The sequence below is a fragment of the Heterodontus francisci genome, chromosome 18 (genome assembly GCF_036365525.1).
Source record: "Heterodontus francisci isolate sHetFra1 chromosome 18, sHetFra1.hap1, whole genome shotgun sequence".
Taxonomy (NCBI): domain Eukaryota; kingdom Metazoa; phylum Chordata; class Chondrichthyes; order Heterodontiformes; family Heterodontidae; genus Heterodontus; species Heterodontus francisci.
In genome coordinates this window covers 63,686,794-63,706,433 of record NC_090388.1, presented here as the reverse complement: position 1 = coordinate 63,706,433, position 19,640 = coordinate 63,686,794, and the positions used below count along the sequence as shown (strand labels likewise).

The window sequence follows — 19,640 nt, the reverse complement described above, 5'->3', positions numbered from 1 at the left end:
CTAAAAAAAGTCTAGCAAAGGATGGATTTGAAACACATGATACCTGAAAGCTTCCAGAATTGGGAAGCAACCAATCAGATACAGAATTGGTCAAGATGGAGGGAAAGATTTCTAAGATTTAGAATAGCTTTTCAGCTGCACATTAAATCAGAGGCTGAGCAACTTAATACTCTTTTATACTCCATGGGTGCCATTGCTGATGACATGATCGTAAGGCAAGGAATAAATGAAGCTTCTGACAAATTTGAAGACGTGTTACAAACATTCAACAAATATTAAGTAATAAGTAATAAGATCCTGGAAAGAGCAAACTTTAATAAGAAAGTCCAGAAGATAGGCGAATCAGTGTATGCTTTCATTAATGATTTGTACAGATTGGTTGAGGGATGTGAGTGCAGAGAATTGAAGTCTGAGTTGATCAGGGCCTGAATTGCAGTGGGAATAGCTGACGACCTCTTGCAGTTCAAAGATGATCTTACACTCGAAAAAGCAATTCAAATGATGCAACAGGCAGAAGGCCGAAGACCAAACAGAACTATTTTGAGGCCTGAAGAGAGGCTTTGGATCAGAAAAAATCTGATGACAGTTCAGTTCCTGAAGCCCAGGATGGAAAAGCTATCTCCGGATAAGAAGGTACGCACAGGTGAGAGGGTGCAAGATACCAGGAAACCGTGCCAGTTCTGTGGAGCCAGAAAGACCCACAGACGTGATCAGTGTCCTGCTAATAAAGTGGAATGCTTTAACTGCAAAAAGACAGGCCACTTTATTTATTTAGAGATACAGGACTGAAACAGGCCCTTCGGCCCACCGAGTCTGTGCCGACCATCAACCACCCAATTATACTAATCCTACACTAATCCCATATTCCTACCACATCCCCACCTGTCCCTACGTTCCCATACCACCTACCTATACTAGGGGCAATTTACAATGGCCAATTTACCTATCAACCTGCAACTCTTTGGCTGTGGGAGGAAACCAGAGCACCCGGCGAAAACCCACGTGGCCACAGGGAGAACTTGCAAACTCCGCACAGGCAGTACCCAGAACTGAACCCGGGTCGCTGGAGCTGTGAGGCTGCGGTGCTAACCACTGCGCCACTGTGCCGCCAGATACGCCAGAGCAAGAACTCTTCTCTCAAATTTACAAAACAAAAAGCCTTCACACATAGAGCGGTGAATGAGGTGGAACTTCTTCCATTGGAAGATAAACCAGGAGACATCCTGGGGAAAATTAACGACCCCAATCTAGGACTTTGGAAGGCAGACATCTATCTCAATGGACATCTTAATCATTTCAAATTGGACACAGGTGCTAGTGTCACAGTTCTTTCAGACCAAGAGCCATGGTTGACGAGACATTGCTTACAACCAGCAGACACACAGTTGTATGGTCCAGGAGGGATCCAACTGAAGGTGAAGGGCAAGCTTCAAGCAACTTGCCAATACAAATATATATTATGGAAACTCGATACTTTTTGAAAACCTAGAATTTTTCCTCAGTGCTTAGACCTACATCTACTCAAAAAGGTGGATGAAGTCGAACAGCCAAAGTCAAACAGTCGCCTTCAAGCAGACTATACGTACGAGACCTTATATGCTCATGGAAAGATGCAAACTTCCACTGATGCTCTATCAAGAGAATTGGTAGACCATCCGATTCAACAGGACGTGAACCTTGTGAACAAGAAAGAGTCATATTCATAATATACTGCACAACAGTGGCTGGAAAGTATACAGAAACTGCAAGAAATTCATCACGCCCAAAAGCAGGATGAAGAATGTACTCGAATATGCAAATACTGCACACAGGATTGGCCTGTAGAGTGTCCTAGTGGTAAGATCGTGAAAACTTTCTACAAATTCAGAAAACACTTCACATTCATCGAAGATTTGCTGGTATATAATAACAGACTAATCATTCCGGGTTCACTCAGATTGGATATCTTGGGACGTCTACTTCAGGGCCATATGGGCATAATGAATGCAGAGCACAGGCTCAGTCATCAGTGTGGTGACCAGGAATATCTAAAGACATAGAAAACATGGTCCTGAACTGCCAAGTATGTGCATTACATAGACTGGAACAGAGAGAACCTCTGGTTACAAGAAAATTTCCAACCAGACCGTAGGAACGGCTAGGGATGGATTTATTTATGCACAATGGAAAATCCTATATAATCACGATCAATTATTTGTCACGATGGATTGAAGTGAACAGGTTGTACTCAACAACAACAGAATCGGTCATCCGAAATTTGCAGGAGACCCTTGTGACGCATGGTATCCCTGATGAAGTCGTGTCAGACAATGGACTACAGTTCTCAAATGAATACTTTGCTCAATTTGCAAGAAAATGGGGATATGTATATCTCACGAATTCACCACAATATCCTCAGTTGAACGGTGAAGCTGATAGAGGAGTAAGAACCATAACGGTGTTGTTGAAGGAGAATGAATTGCATTGATTAACTATTGAACTACTACGTTGTGGTGTGGATAATCACCTTCTGAGCTGTTGATGGGGAGGAAGATAAAAACCCAACTTCCCATTTTGCCTAGAAAACTACTTCCGGGGCTAGATGTTGAAGAATCCAAGATAGAGAGAAGTACTACAGGAACCAACAAGCTCACAATTACAACAAAAGATTTTGTACCAGAAACTTACCTCAGCTAAAGGAAAGGGAGAAGGTATGGATAGGAGACCCAGAACGGGAAGGTGTTGAATTTCAAAAAGATGAAAATTATCAGAGATCGCATCTGGTACGCGTGGCAGAGAGTACTATACGACAAAATAGGAGAAACATCCCTATTCCACAGAAGCAATAATCAATCATTTATCTGGACAAACCAGACGATGATCAAGAAACCCAGAGACAACAGGATACTACAAACATTGCTCAAGGCCATCCAAGTCATCCAACAAGACTTTCAAGCAAGACTACCAAACTTCTCAACCCGATAAGAACACGATCAGGGAGAGTCATGAAGCCTCCCGATAGACTGCAATTGTGATAGACAGAGACTTGGGGGTGATGGGGTAGTATGAAAAGTCAAAATGAATGAATGTATGTGTATTAAAAAATAGATAGGGCCAAAGACATGGGGAGGTTGGGGGGTGGGGGGGAGATGTATATGGGCCTGAAAGGGTTAATGTTTGAGACAGTGAGAGTAAACCCCTCCCACTGTAGTGATGATGATGTAATACTCACATGGGTATTAGGCTGAAAAGAAGCTAGAAGCAGCACGAGGTGTGCTGGCTAGACAGCCTCGTGGAGAGTGTAAACAGTTATATCTGTATATAATCAGAGTCATTCTTTAGCCCTACAAAGACTCCAACACTTCTGTAGACAACACTCAATCTACACTACAAGAATACACAACAAGCTTCCTCTCCTCATGTCCCTGCACCCTGCCACCCACCCCATCCAGCCTTGGACAGCCTCCTACTCCAAGCTGCCATGGTCTGCATTCCAGTTGTCCTTCTGACAGTCTTTATCCTTATTCTGACAGGTAGTAAGTGTTGTGGGAGCACCTTAAGAGGCAGTAAGTGAAAGGTCACTAGAAGAAGTGATGTTATGTCTTACATGACCAGGGAGTTGTGAGTGTGGCCCGACAGAGTGAGTTGTGTGTAGATGTACTCCTGTAGTAGCTGTGTATGTATCTGTTCTAGTTTGTTATTAAAAAAAACACATATTCTTTGGATGTTAATTGCAGTCCTGTGAATCTTACAATAGTTCACATACCAAAGGAACAAGTAATATTACTTGGTGGCAACATTTGGGATATATTTTTTCTGAAGACGACCAAATATTACACCATGGCAACATTTGGGATTTTTTCTGAAGAACACACCAAAACAAAAAAAGAACAAAGGACAGCCAATTGCCTATCTGGAATGGCTGAAGATCCTTCATGAGTGGAGTTGGCAGAAGAACCCACAACAGTGCAGTGAGCTAGGACTGCAGACAGGACTCTGGGAGGTGTTGAAACTCTGAGTTCAACAGGCAAATTGCCAGGGGATTGGAGCTTTCAACTAATCCGGCAGTGGGTTGAAAATTTTGAAAAGAAGTAGCTTCTTTTCCTAGTTTTCCTGGGTTTTTGCTTCATGAGTGGGGCCTAAGCTAAAAAGAGCAGGAAGAGCTCAACAGCACTACTGGAAGTACAGCACAAAGTAAAAGTTTGTTGTGGCAGCTGCTGATACTGCAAGCTGTAGCTCTCTGCAGAGATAAAAAAAATTGCACTCTCAGTTTTAAAAAAAGCCTTTGTAAACAAAGAAAGCTGTCCTCTCACAGTTAAAAAAACGATCTGCGTAAACAAAAAACAGCTGTAGTCTCTCACTCTTAAAGGGGCAGGCCTGCAGAAAACAAACTTGTCTAAAAAAGGAAAAAGGCTGTGCCTGTAAAACAGAAAACCTATAAAGCAGGGAGGCTGTGAAAGAAGTATGTCTGTGAAAAGAACAACCTGTGAAAAATCCTATATTTATGAAAAAGCAGGATCATCCAGAAAATAGCTTTTAGGTATCCAATTATGCATTGGAAGGCATTGGACATAGCGTCTGAGTTTAAACTGCTTCAACAATGATTGGAATAAAGTTTCCTGATGTGACCGAACCAGAGAAACAAGCTGTAAAAATCACGATTGCTCTGGGCAATGAGGGCCTGCAACAGATCAGCACATATTCTCATAATACATCAGGCTTATCAGCTGAGGATCAGAAGGACCCAAGAAGCCATGGACATTCCTGGAAGATCAACTCAAGGTAAAGGTCAATTTCTGCATGCATAGGCTTGACCTTACGACCCACCGGCAAAGGCCAGATGAGTCCATTGACCAGTTTTTTGCAAGGTGCCGTGACAAAGAATGTAACTTTGCAGATATTAAATTGTTGGAATGTGTAATGGAACTAGTAATCGTGTCTACCCCATTAGAGAACTTTCAAAAAGACCTCCTAGAAAAGAAGGGCACACCCTTGATGCACTACTCAATGATGGAAAGAAATTTGAAGCATCATGGCTGGGCACCAACAGTTACAAGTGTTGGGGGTGGCTACAATTGCTAAGTCTCAGGAGTCTGCTAAGCCTTCTGGCAAATGTGGCCTGACTCACCCAATTCACAGTCGTCCGGCATACCAGGACCAGTGCAAAGCTTGTAGCATATGAGGACATTGGGCAAGGCAGTGCAGAAGGCCAAGCTCAGATATTGCACACAGGAACAGTGGCAGATCACACGCAGAGAGAACGTCTGCAAGAAAGTAATGCAAACGCAACAAAGGCCCAAGCAGGTACCTCAGGTCAGCAGAGAAACAGATTGCCAGGAGGACACGTATGAAGAATGCACTCGTGCGAACAGCGAGCAAGAATTTCACATAGTTAATATGGATCAACATGTCAATGCTATTATGCAATCTGAGCCAATTGCCCTGAACGGGATTATATGTCTGCAGAAGAGTGGAAAGCATAAACGCAGAGAAAAATCGACACCAGAGCAAGTGCAAAAATTCTACCCATCCGTACACTGAAGGACACTTACTTAAAGAAATGGGAATCTGTGGTGCAACCCACCATGGCTAGACTGACTGCCTACAATGGTTCTCCAAACAAGTTCATTGGAATGATAAATTTGCAGTGCAGGAAAGATTACAAATGGTCACAATACATGAAGTCAGTAATGTACCGAATATGGTAGAAAATATCCAGGTCGAGTGTATTGGTTGGTCCGTGTAAAGGACGACACAAAGGCTGGGAGTCATGACACAAAGAGGCAATATGACCAGGAGTCTCTCCTCTGGCTTCAGTTCATTGCAGCAAGTACCAGAGGCCAGAGGGATTGCCTGTGATTCTACATTTTGCCAGTTATCATTTTTCTAAGCTTTCCAATCAAGGAAAGATGAAGGCATTGTATGACAGGCAAGGAGGACCAGAATTAGCTCAATTGTAAGTAGGACAGAAGATCAGAACCCTCAACCATGCATCAGGAACTTGGTATCTTGCAGAGGTTGCTAGGCCATGTAGCCAGCCCAGATCGCACGAGTTCCAGACACCCAATGGTGCAATTCTCAGATGGAATGAAGACAACTCAGAGAGGTGTACAACAACACTACATGTGACGACCCTGTGGCATCACGGACACATACAAAGACAAAGTCTGGAGATGAACGTACAGAGGCTACAGGCACAGAGGAAGAGCAAGCTAACCAGAGTTCAGAGTTACCAGAGTCTCAGAGGAGTTGTCAAGATGAGCTCAGCTCTGAGAAGAGATTTGTGATAACAAGATCAGGATGAATAATCAAACCTCCTCGATGTTTTAAATGTGTTAAACTTGCTTACTTGTGAATTACATTTTGTTTTATTCACGTATAGTTAGTCTAAACCACAACATCATTGTATATTGTACATGTGTTTTTATCTTTGGAAAAAAGGAGGATGTTGTGGGAGCACTTTAAGAGACTGTAAGTGAAAGGTCACCAGGGCAAGTGATTGCATGTCATATATGACCAGGGAGTTGTGGGTGTAGCCTGACAGATGAGATGTGTGTAGGTGTGCTCCTGTAGTAGCTGTGTGTATATCTGTTCTAGTTTAAGTTATAATAATAACCCATGTATTGTTTGGATATTACTTGCCATCCTGTGAATCTTACAATAGTTCACGTACCAAAGGAACAAGTAATATTACAGTAAGTACATTGTACCTATTGGATAGCATCAGTTTCAGTGGTTCTTTATCTCACCTGCATTCCCCTTACACTATTAGTCACACCAATCCAATTTTTAACTTGCACCTCTCTAAGAGGTGTGACCGCTGTTGGTTTAGGTCCAGATGAGAAATGATAAAGGCAAGAAGTCACTTGTGGGAGTGGTGTACATGCCCCCTAACAGTAACCACAATAGTAGGACAGGGTATAAAAGGATGAAATAATAGATGTTTGTCAGAAAGGTATGGCGATAATCAAGCGGGATGTCAATCTACATAGAGATTGGAAAAATCAAAGGTAGCCTAGTTGAGGAGATCATAGAATGTTTTTGGGATACTTTCTTAGAGCAGCACGTTCTGGAGCCAACCAGCGAGCAGGCTACACTAAACCTGGTATTGTGATTAATTAATGACCTCGTAGTGAAGGTGCCCCTAGGCAGCAGCGATCATAATATGATTAAATTTACATTCAGTTTGAAGGAGAGAAGAGTGGGTCTAAGACTAGTATTTCAATCTTAAATAAGGGCAATTACGAGGGCATGAAAGCATAGCTAGAAAAAGTGAACTGGCAGAGTAGGTTAAGGGATAGGTCAAGAGAAATGCAGTGGCAGACATTAAAGGGGATATTTCAGAATACACAGAATAGATACATTTCGAGAAAGAAAAATTCCAAGGGGAGGAACCACCATCCGTAGTAAACTAAAAAAGTTAAAGACAGTATCAAACTTAAAGAAAAGGCGTATAATTGCGCAAAGATGGGTGGCAGGTCAGAAGATTGAAAAGAGTATAAAAATCAGCAAAGAACAACTAAAAGATTAATAGGGAGGGAAAAATTAGAGTATGAAAGCTGGTGAGAAATATAAAGACAGATAGAAAGAGTTTCTACAGATATTTTAAAAAGTAAAGAGTTAACAAAGAGAGTGTTGGTCCTATAGAAAGTGAGTCTGGGGAATTAATAATGGAAAATAAGGAGATGACAGATGAATTGAACAGGTATTTTGCATCAGTCTTCATCATAGGTGATATAAGTAACATCCCAGAAACAGCTGCCATTGTTTACAGCCGCCGCCAAAATGTAAAATCCAGCCAGGTGTATGACACATGCCTGGTGACCAGTGGGCCTACAGAGTGCTATCGATGCAGAGATGACCCTGCCTTGGCAGTGGTGCCTTTGCTACTTCTCCCAGCAGACTCCCTGATGGCCCTCAGTGACAACCCTTGCTGATGATTGACCTTTTCATCCAGCAATATAGGCAACCAAGTGTCTCACCCAACAGTTTGATCAAAGATATAGCCACCCAAACCCTAGCACACCCTCCTGGCAGACTCCCCAAGATCTCAACATCCCTTGCAGAGCGCACTGCACTGGAGTCCAAAAATGGCCTCCGCCCCCCCCCCCACCCCTCTTCCCCTATGTAGTGCTGTCCATGGCTGCCTACCCTCACGGCACTGAGGCCTTGTCTCGGTGACACCAGCTTTTAACGGTCAGGAATCCGACGGCACATGCTGCCCGCCATCCACTAATTAACTGCTCAACAATTGAAAAAAATATTCCCATCATGCTGGGGCAGCGATTCGGCCTTGGAGCTTTCCCGCTCCTGACTAAATCCGGAACCATCATCACGGCGCCAGATTTCTGGCTGAATGCATCCGACACGATTCTCCGTTCCCCCCCCCATATCACCATTTCCTTTTCAAACTGCCGCACAAAATTCAGCCCGTAGTGTACACAGTTTTTTCTCATTCCATTCCGCTGCTCCCCCAGCCCCCGAGAAATCCCTATGTTTAATAGCTGCAAACATATGCACAGTGAGAACAACAACTATAGACGCTGCAGGGTCTTATTTACCAGGCAGACATGAGTAAAATCTATTCAGTTTACTTTTTGTGATGCAGATGATTCCCATATTGTCAAAGTTTTAGTTCTACAGTGGCAGCATTGGACTTTATGTATTCATCATATGTTGAACAAGTTGGCACCATATAACGTTGACATAATCTCATTTAGCTTTGGTTATTTAAAAAGATACAAAAAAGATCTCTTTGTAGTGAAATATCTTCAGTTCAAACACCAGTCTATGCCAATGCAGGCACTGTGTGAAAAGACCACCAATCACCATTGATTTTCAAGAGCTATCCCATGGCTATCTTTTATAACACGCACCATACAATGACTGCCAAAGGCAATAAAACCCAAGATAATCCCACCGTGCAGCTTAGCTATTCATTTCCAGCTCTTGAATACAGTGCCCTACCGAGTAACCTCAGGGCAACTCGAGTTGCTATGCCACCAGAAAAATAATCAAGAAGAAATTACAGAGATGGAAGCCACACAGTAGACCGAGTGGTTAAGCACTTGACTTGAAATTGAGGTCACGGGTTTAGGTTCCAATATTTTTTCAGTCAAACTGCTTTGGTCATGTGAGATGCCAGGTACAGCAAGGAATTTAATCTTTGGAGAGGGGAGGGGAGGGATAAACTGCTATAATCTGACACCCCCACCAAAGTTCTAGAGCAACACTCCCTGACATATAGTAAGGGTGGAACTTACATCAAAGACAACTTCCATGTTAGAATGTCTCTTAGAAAGAGAGGAAGTTTCAGAATAGTTAGTCGTGTCTAGGAGGAGAGAAATTAACAAAAAAAAACAAAATTTGTGTGACCACTGTTAAGGTTCAGTGTAAGCAGAACCGGACACTGATCGGACACACAAACGTACTAGCAACCTGCCAAACAAATGTTGAGCCAGATCGGGCTGGAAAATTCCATATACCAACTATTGATAGTTTTCAGTTTTTAATGAGCTAAATAACAATTCTATTCACTAGCTTTCAATATATTCTGATGAAAGGTATGCATCTATTACATTAGCTTGTGTTTTCTCTTTACAGATGTTGATTGAGCTGCTGTGTATTTTCAGCATTTTCTGTTTTTATTTCAGTAATGAATTGTTTATCTCTCCATCTCCAATCTTTCATTTATTTCACTGCTTTCTTACTGAATTGGAGCTTTCATGGTCAGTTGTCGACCTTCCCTATTCTATTGACTAATTCCTTACCTTGTAACAAAATTGTATTTAATTCATTTTGGATAATTCAATGCCCTCAATTAATTCAGATTGTTTCTGTTTTTGGTCACTAATAGCTCATACATGAAAATTTAAAAAAAAAATATGTTCTGCTATGGAAACCAGCTTTTGAAATATTTTCCCCAAGATTTCAAAACAGCTCTTTTTCTCCCTTGGGTCTTTCTTCCTCCTTTAAAGCCCAAGTTGGATGCCACTTCCTCATTCACCTTCTCTTCTCTTCCTAAACACAATGGTGTCCTGCACTTAAGATGTTGACCTAAAGTTTCTCAATTTGAGTATAACATCAATGCTAAAATAAGACGAGACACATTGGAGAAGCAAATCTTCAAAAAAACAACTGAAATAATGTTGCTTTTTAGTATGTACACAAGCTGTATTTGCATCAGCCTTCCTGGTGCCATTCAAGGGTCTATCAGTCTGTTCTACATGATGTTTGAATCATCAGAACTAAACACTCTTGTTGAAAGAAAAGGGGTGAAACTAGAAAAAGTGAACATGATCATTGACAGCTCTAAATTTATTTACTTTTTCTCATGCAGAACTCTACTAGACCTCATTGTACATAATACACACAGAATTCTCATAATGAGTGCTAACAAAAGGCAAATTGATGTTGAGAATTTTTTTCACACAAAGAGTAATCGATGTATAGAATGAATGTCCAGATAGGGTACTGGATGCTGTGATAGTGAGAATGTAGGTTATTGTTAGATGGGTGTTTTTATGTGCACCGAATGTAATCTCTGGAAATAAACATGCCTATAATATGCACAAACACAGAGGGTTTTGTATCATATCTGTATGTAGACTATTAAAGGAACATGCTATAAAAAAAAGTTAGAAAAATATCTATTCGTCATATAGCACTTACATCAGTCCACTTTTATAGATTCTATGGATTCCCATGACAAGCACAGGGGTAATGGGTGAATGGGAATTGGTGTGAGTTAGGATATGGGTAGCAGAGTTTTTGATGTGGTCAAGTTTATGGAGAGTGGAAGATGGGAGACAGGTCAGGTGAGCACTGGAATAGTCCTGTCTGCAGGTAACAAAGGCATGGATGAGGGTTTCAGTACAGGCGATGTTACGGAGGTAGAAGTATGCAGTCATTGTGATGGAGAGGATATAGGGTTGGAAACTCATAGCCAGAAATGACTGTAGTACTGGTTTCCTAAGTAGGATAAATATGTTCCACCCTATACTTAAGGAGCAACATCTTATCACTTTAGTATTCAACAACATGAAAGATAAATGTAGGAAACATTATCACCAAGACAGTGAAAAACTGTACCATTAATTATATGCTTGAAGATTACTCTTTTGCAAATGGAACACTATAATTAAGAAAATAAAATGCATTTAACTCAAAGACTAAGTGGTCTTCACCATACCTAGCTATGGGGATTAGAGCAGATTTTAAAATTATAAATCTGGTTGCTATATTTATTTTTTGCATGAATCTATACCTACATTTTAATCTTTACCCATCTAAAAGTTATGTTTTCTTGTGTTTCATGACTAGATAAATTTGCATAGGTGAATGACTGTCATTATGCAGAACTAAATGCTTACCGGTGTATGACCAATCCACATCATCAAAGAAGTTGTTGTGTTGTCTGTAGAATCCATGTGTCCCATCTGTAGAATGAAAAAAAATCTTTATAGCAAAAACAAACAAAGTATTCTTAAAACAAAGTGAAAATTACATATAATAATCACAGGCCCAAATTGATGTCAACCACACAGTAAAAAAACACCTACACTAGTGCTTTCCACAAGATGTTATTTACAGATATTAACCAATCTTCTGTGGCATTGCTTACAGTAAATCAGAGAATATACTATTTTGTAAGTACAGGAGTAATAAATCATGTGATGCACAATTTATTGTGCTGTTCTGATGCTTTTGTGGGTAACTTGATGTGATCCCTTTAAGACCACAAAGTACAACTGATGAGCTTTCCTAAAGTCAATTAGAGATTAATTGATGTTTGAAAGATCAATTGGATGTCACAAGAATCCATTAGGAAATCAGAGGTCTTAGAACTTAAGAAATAAGAGCTGCTGTAGTCCAGATGGCCCTTCAAACCTGCTCTGCCATTCAATAGGATAATTGCTGATTTACCTGAATTCCATTTTCCCACCTTATCTCCACATCCCTTGATTCTCTTAGTGTCCAAAATCTAACTATCTCAGTCTTGAATACCCTCCATGACTGAGCGTCCACCACCCTCTAGGGTCGAGAATGCAAAAGACTCAGTCTTAAATTCTAAGACTATGCCCCCTAGTTCTAGACTATCCAGCCAGGGAAAACAGCCTTTCAGCAGCTACACTGTCAAGCCCGCTAAGAATTTTATACATTTCAATGAGATCACCTCTCATTCTTTTGAACTCCAAAGAATATAGACTCATTCTACTCAATCTCTTCTCATAAGACAACCCTCTCATCCCAGGAATCAATCTAGTGAACAATCTAGTTGCAATCAATTGCACTTGCTCTGAGGCCAGTGTATCCTTCCCTAGTTAAGACCACAAAAACTGTACACAGTATTCCAGGTTTGGTCTCACCAAAGCCCTACATAGTTGCAGCAAGACTTCCTTACTTTTATATTCCAACCTCTTAGCAATAAAGACGAACATACCATTTGCTTTCCTAATTGTATGCATGCGGGCACAAGGGCACACAAATCTCTCTGCGTACCAACAATTACAAGCTTCTCATTTAAAAAAATATTCTGCTTTTCTATTTTTCCCACCAAAGTGGGTAATTTCACATTTTCCCATATTATTCCCCATCTTCCACCTTCTTGCCCACTCACAACCTGTCCATATCCTTTAGCAACTTCTTTGCAAGTGTCAGATGAGGCTCAGTTGGTAACACTCTCACCTCTGAATCATAAAGTTGCGGGTTCAAGCCTCACTCCACGGGTTCAGCACAAAAATCAAGGCTGACACTCCAATGCAGTACTGAGGGAGTGCTGCACTGTTGGAGATGCTGGCCAGAATTTTATGGCAGGTGGACGGGAGCTGACGTCTGACGTAAAGGTCGTCAGCGAACCCGCTTCCGCTTCACCTGGGTATCCGTTCTGTATTTTACAGGTAATTGTTCCGAGGCGGGACTTCCACCTGCCTGAGGGAGGAAGTCTCGCCTCATTGAGCTGCCGGCCAATCAGTGGGCTGGCAGCTCTTAGTCCCAGCAGCGCCACCGGGAGCGGTGGCCACTGCTGGCCCAGCATGAAGAGAAGATGCCTGGGAGCCAGGAAGACAGGTAAGTTTTGGTTTGTCTCGCGGGGGGTAATCGGTCAGGCCCTGGCAAGGCAAGGGTGGTTGTTTGGAGGGAAGGGTGGCATGTTGGGTCTTGGTGGTGGTTAGGGTAGCAGGGTCAGCCCTCCATTGGGCACCCTGTGCCCGATGAGCTTTTTGCAGGCGGCTTTTCCCGGCTCCAGGCCACCCTGCGTGGAGGCGGGCGAAGGCCCTTAAGTGGCCGCTGAGTGGACACTTAAGGGCCTTGATTGGCCTGGGGCCGGTGGGCCTTTTTTCACCACCCCCCCTCCCCCCGCCCTCTGTAAAGGGAAGCAGAGGCGGGAGCGGGTCTGGAAAGCCTCCCGGAGCCTTCCACTCCATTTTACGCCACTGCACCCGCCACCATCCAGCTCGTTGGGGTGGCGTTAAATTCCGGCCGCTGTCTTTTGGATGAGATGTTATATTTAGTCTTTCTTTTCTTTTTCTTTCTTCTTTACGGCCTCCTCACAGCTTATTTCCCCACCTCATAGAATCATAGAATCATAATGTTTGCTAACTTGGACTCATTACACTCGGTAAACCTTATCTAAGTCGTTGATATAGATTGTAAACAGCTGAGGCCTAGGCACTTATCCTTTTATCCTTGTGTCAAGAAAACTTGCTATACCAAAGGGGGATTTTTAAAATTCATCAATTGGAAACCTACATTAAGCTGGCAGCCAAGATGGCCACCGCAATTTGCATCTGAACACCTTACACATTCCAAGGCCTCAAAGAGGAGGCACTTGTTTGATGAGCCTGTACCCAAGACAATGACTGGCTCTATTGAGTGAACAAAAGGAAATTGCATTCTTTAGTAGGACTTTCAAAGCTATCATGGCACATTAACCTTGAAAGGGCCATACCTTCCGGGTGTAAATGTTAACATCCTAGGGCCTATGGGACTGAAACTCCTAAACTTGAATCTCATTTGAAGGTTCCAGACAATACACTGAGGCAGTCGTCTGACCATCTCTCCAACTCTGTGAAAGCTGGGAGTTTTCCCTTGGACAAAGCAGTTAGGTCAGTGACTCATACAGTGCAGAAGCCAGAAGGGGTGTGTGTGTGTGTCTCTCTCTCTCTCTCTCCAGAAGACCTTGTGTGAAGCCTAGCTGCTGGTTGCTGGATCCAAGACAAAAACACCAGGAAAGAAAGCCACTTACAATTCTGCCTACAAGAAAAACCTGAACCAGTTGGGCCAGCCATAAACTGCACATTTAGTAGCCAGAGACTTCAGGAACACAACTTCAGCAGGAAGACAATGGAATCATCTAACCTCACAGATTATGTATTACTTTTTATTTGTTCTTGACACTAATACAAGTACAAATCTACCCCTCATTACTCTGTAATCTATTTGTGTGTGTGTGATTCTCCTGTGAGTGTGTGCGTAAATGTACTTTTTTTTAGATTGAGTTTAGATTGTTAAGTATAATAAACTCACCTCTTGTTTAAACTCAAGAAAAACCTGTCTGATTGGTTCTTTTACAATCACAACAAAGGTAAAAGGTACAACTCACTGTAGTTGTAAGCACATCCACTGTAAAAAACAGAATAAACCCTGTTGCAGTCAAATAAGAGGAAGGACAAGAGGGGAGCCTTGTGACCCCTCTGCACCTTATCAAAACACTTGTGACACCCCACTATTAAAACCTGCCAACTTGAAAAATGATTTGTTTATTTCTACTCTATGTTACCTGACTGTTAACCAATCCTCAATTTATGCTAATATATTACCCCTAATCCTATCAGGCCTAATCTTGTTTAACAGCTTTTTCTGTGGCACCTTATTGAATGCCTTCTGAAAATCCAAATATACTACATCCACTGGTGCCCCCTTATCTAGACTGTCAGTTACACTGTCAAAAAACTCCAATAGATTTGTCAAATACGATTTTCTTTTCATAAGACTGGGTTGACTCTGCCTCATCATATTATGATTTTCTAAGTGTTTGGTTACCACATCCTTAATAATAGATTCAAGCATATTCCCATTGACTGATGTCAGGCTAAATGCCCCATAGTTCCCAGTTTTCTCTCGCTGTCCATGAACAGCGGGGTTTTATTTGCTACCTTCCAATCCACAGCGACCATTCTAGAATCTAGGGAGTTCTAGAAGATCAAAACCAACGCATTCACTATCTCAACAGCCACTATTTTTAGATCCCTAAGATGCAGGCCATCAGTTCCAGGGAATTTGTCAGCTTTTAATCCCATTATCTTCACCAGTACCTTCTCTTGACTAATCACTAACATTAATTACTTTAAATTCCTCACTCTCCTTAGACCCTTGGGGGGAATTTTATGCTGGCAGCGTGGGTCTCGACGTCGGGGGAAAACAATGCCGAGATCCCCACATTGCCTCTTTTCTTGAAGGTCTGTTGAATTTAGTGTCAATCAGGATTTAGGACCCGTCGCCGGAAGTCCCAACGTTGCAGAGCTGCTGGCCAATCAGAGGCTGGCAGCTGCAGCACCACCATGGAGGCAGTGGCAGCTACTGTAGTTGCAGCGATCTGACACTGAGGAGCGGTGCTGAAACCAGGCTTAAAGTAGGTCAGGGTCGGAGAGGTCTTGTGGGGTGGGGGTCGCAGGGGAGGGAGGAAGGGGGAGGGATGTCGGCAGCAAGGGCAGAGGGTGGCTATCAGTGGGCCCCACCCCTTCCCAATGCCAGGTTCCTCATTCAGGCACTAAGTGTCTTTCTACAAGGCCTCCCTCCCTCCCCCTCCCCGGAGCCGGAAAGCAGCCCGCACAGTTTTTCGTGCTGTGCTTCCTGTGCGACAACAGGGCTGTCCACTGTAATTGCAGCTGCAACGGGAATAGGCCCTTAAATGGGGGTTAATTACCCAGTTAAGGGCCTCAATTGGCGGCAGGGCAGGAAGGCCATTCACATGCCTTCCTGCCCCGGTCTAAATTTTAGCAGAGGCAGGATGATGGCGGGGTTCCCCTCCACCACCATGCTACCTGATTTGTTGCTCTCCCCATCTCCAAACTCGCCATGGGGCAGAACATAAAATTCCACCCTTAGTTCCCCACTATTTCTGGTATGTTTTTTTTATGTCTATTTGCTGTGAAATAGATACCAGATATTTGTTTAATGTCTCTGCCATTTCCTCAATCCCAATTATAATTTCTCATGCTTATTTTTAAAGCAATCCTAATCCTCAGGCTCACTACTCTTTTTGGCAACATTATAAGCCTCTTCTTTTAATATAATGCTATCCTCAACATCTCTAGTTATACACATTGGTACCATTTTCTCGTGGAGTTTTTAATTTCTCAAGGGAGTGTATGTTTTTTGAGAATTATGAATTATATCTATAAATGTTCATCATTGCGTATCTACTGTCATGTCTTTTGATTTAATTTCTTAATCTACCTTAGCCAACTTGCATATCATACCTACATATTTGATTTAGTTTAAATTTAAGACCCTAGTTTTAGGCTTAACACATCACTATCAAACTCAGTATGAAATCCTATCATATTATGATCACTCTTCCCCAGGAGGATCCTTTACCACGAGATTACTAATTAACCCTGCCTCATTACACAATACAATATTTAAATTAGCCCTGTTCTCTAGTTGGTTGCTTGATATATTGTTCCAGAAAACTAACTCAAAAGCATTCCATGAATTCATCCACCAAATCACTTTTGCCAATTTGGTTTGCCCAATTTATATGAAGATTAAAATCCCCATGCTTATTGCCTTACCCTTGTTACAACTGATTAGCTGATTTTTACTCTGTCTAATACATTAACTAATGTTAGGAAGCCTAGAATTTACTCCCAATATTTTCTGCCCTTTGTTATTTCTTAGCTTCTACATTCTGATTTTCTGGGCTAAGATCCATTCTCACTACTGACTTTATCTCATCCTTTATTATCAGGGCTACCCCACTCCTCTCCTTTTCCACTTTGCCTATCTCTTCTAAAATGCAAGTACCCTGGAATATTTAGTTCCCAACCTTAGTCACTCTGCAACCACTTCTCAATAATGGCTACTAGATCAAACCCATTTATTTCTATTTCTGCTAATAATTCATCTATCTTGTTGTGAATGCTTCATGCATTCAGAAATAGTGCCTTTAATTTTAACTGTTTACTATTTTTCCCTGATCTGACCTTAGTCACTAGTGCCCCTTTGCCTTTGTTATCCTTGCTGTCCCTTCCTTATGCACTCTACTTGATTTTACCCAAATCACTACTCAGCTCTACAGCCTTGACCTTTCTCATTTGACTTATAAATTTACCCTTACCTGAACCTTCCCGACCTTATAGGGTTAAAGTTCTATCTAGCATTCTATTTATTTGATTTGCCAAGTCTTCTCTTTTTGTATTTTTAAAAAGTAATACAGAAATTAGCACCACAGCCTCACAGCTCTAGCGACCCAGGTTCAATTCTGGGTACTGCCTGTGCGGAGTTTGTAAGTTCTCCCTGTGACCACGTGGGTTTTCGCCGGGTGCTCCGGTTTCCTCCCACAGCCAAAGACTTGCAGGTTGATAGGTAAATTGGCCATTATAAATTGCCCCTAGTATAGATAGGTAGTAGGGGAATATGGGGACAGGTGGGGATGTGGTAGGAATATGGGATTAGTGTAGGATTAGTATAAGTGGGTGGTTGATGGTCGGCACAGACTCGGTGGGCTGAAGGGCCTGTTTCCGTGCTGTATCTCTAAAAAAAAAAATTTGCATTTGTGGCATGAAGTGTGACTAACATGTATATATAGTTAATTTATATAGTTACATATTGTAATCATTGCTTACCCTTGTTCCTCTTTATACATTCACAAAGTTGTACTACAGAACATTGAAAAGCCTAACTCATCACTGGTTGTGGGGAATACTTTTTAAATTGTTACTTATTTATTTTATTAACACATTATTATTAACATGTTAAAATAGCATTAAGGTAAATGGCCTTGTCCATCAGTTTACCTTCTGTTTTGGTTTTCATTTCTAATTCTACCTTAAACTGCCTTCAGTGTAGCACATAGATGATGAAGGACTGAGGTGTGTACTGTGTGTTTTTGTTTTGCTTGGTTGTTAATACTTGCATGCCACACCAGTGTTTATGAAAGGAAGCAAAAGAAATCTCCTTAAGTCACCAATGGCCTGATGACTGATGATAACCTGTGAAAAATGGCACTCACATTTTGCAGTTTAATTTGGTCTGTGCACCATTTTTGGTGTTTATCTTCCCCTCTGCATTATCTTAATGTAGGTGTTAACCCATTTATTTAAAATGAGGCAACAATTGCGTTAAATAGTGGGGGTGGATCATGTGCACGAACGTTTTAATCACTGCCCTAAAAATAGTGCATAGAAGGAACTAAATTCCTGTATGATGTTCTCTGTGGAGCTATTAGAGCTTCTCCGTGGATCTTGGAATTGGAAACCAGCATGGGGCAGTAAGTTGGTCTCAAGAGTTAACCAACTTCCTAGTTGGGTCCAGGAACCTAGTGTTGAAACCCAAGGGATGAGTCATAATCAGCTGAGGAGTCTACTGGCAGTACCTTAGCTGATCCAAGGTGTTTCAAAACTGTCAGCATCAACATTCTTTTAAAATTAAATATAAAAAATAAGTTACTGGTTGGAATCAAGTTCTTTTAGTCAAGATTAGCAATATTTGAATTCCAAATTGACAGAAAAGGGAATTTGTTGCAAGTTTCCAATACTTACTACACAGTAAATATTTCAAATTACAGTTCACCTCATTGCTGGCTAACACAAATATTATTTGACTCCTATGGTTAACCACCAAAAATTAGTCTTAAGCTATGAAAATGTTGCTTTGATGGCCAAACAACTGCAGTTAGTCACCAACTGAAAAATACGACTTATCAATCTACATACCTGCCTAAAGAGCGAAGATTACTGTGATTTCTTGTGACTATTCTGAAAGTGTCATTCACACAGCACAATATGATAACATCCCTCCATGTAGCTATTGAGAAAAGGTTCTGTAATTGCTGTTTTCTTTCAGTAAATGCATCATAAATTAGAATGGACAGAAGTATATAAGTTTCAATGCATATAAGAACATTTTATTTAATGATTATTTTGTATTCTGTACGTTACAATCCTTGACCAAAACTGTATTTATGGTTGCCACTTAAGTTCAAGCCTTTGCTCAGATTCATTAAAATGCCTTTTGTGAAACAAACATAGAAAACGTGGAGCCATTCAGCTGTGATTTGTATTTAGTTTTCTGATATGAAGGATTTAATATCTGAACTGACATGCAAGGCTCAAATTATTGCTATAGCTACAAGTATTGATACGCTAAATAATTGTTGAGAAAGCCAAATTCACATTTGAAGTTCACAAACTCCACTTTTGCAGGTCTCTAAACCTGAAATTTAGATGCAGTTGTTTCAGCAGTTTTCAGTTTCAGCAAATGTTGTCCCCCTGGGGAGGGGAGCTACGGGGCAACAAATGGATAGAATTCCAATTCTGGCCAATATACCCATTTAGTTGTAGCGTTAGAGTGACTGTGCACCATCCTTCATCATTGCTCCTGTTTATGTGGGCTACCTAATGTTGACAAAATGAGCTCCATTTTATATGACTGAGTGC

At 41.5% G+C, this 19,640-nt stretch overlaps 1 protein-coding gene across 1 annotated transcript in view; it reads right to left on the bottom strand.

Annotated features, from left to right (window-relative positions):
- LOC137379686 (receptor-type tyrosine-protein phosphatase zeta-like) overlaps positions 1-19,640 on the bottom strand; it is a 262,813-nt gene that overhangs the window by 207,458 nt on the left and 35,715 nt on the right. The window contains exon 2 of the mRNA XM_068050891.1: positions 11,352-11,417. Within this exon, the coding sequence (XP_067906992.1) occupies positions 11,352-11,417 (66 nt within the window). The remainder of the gene's footprint in view (positions 1-11,351; positions 11,418-19,640) is intronic.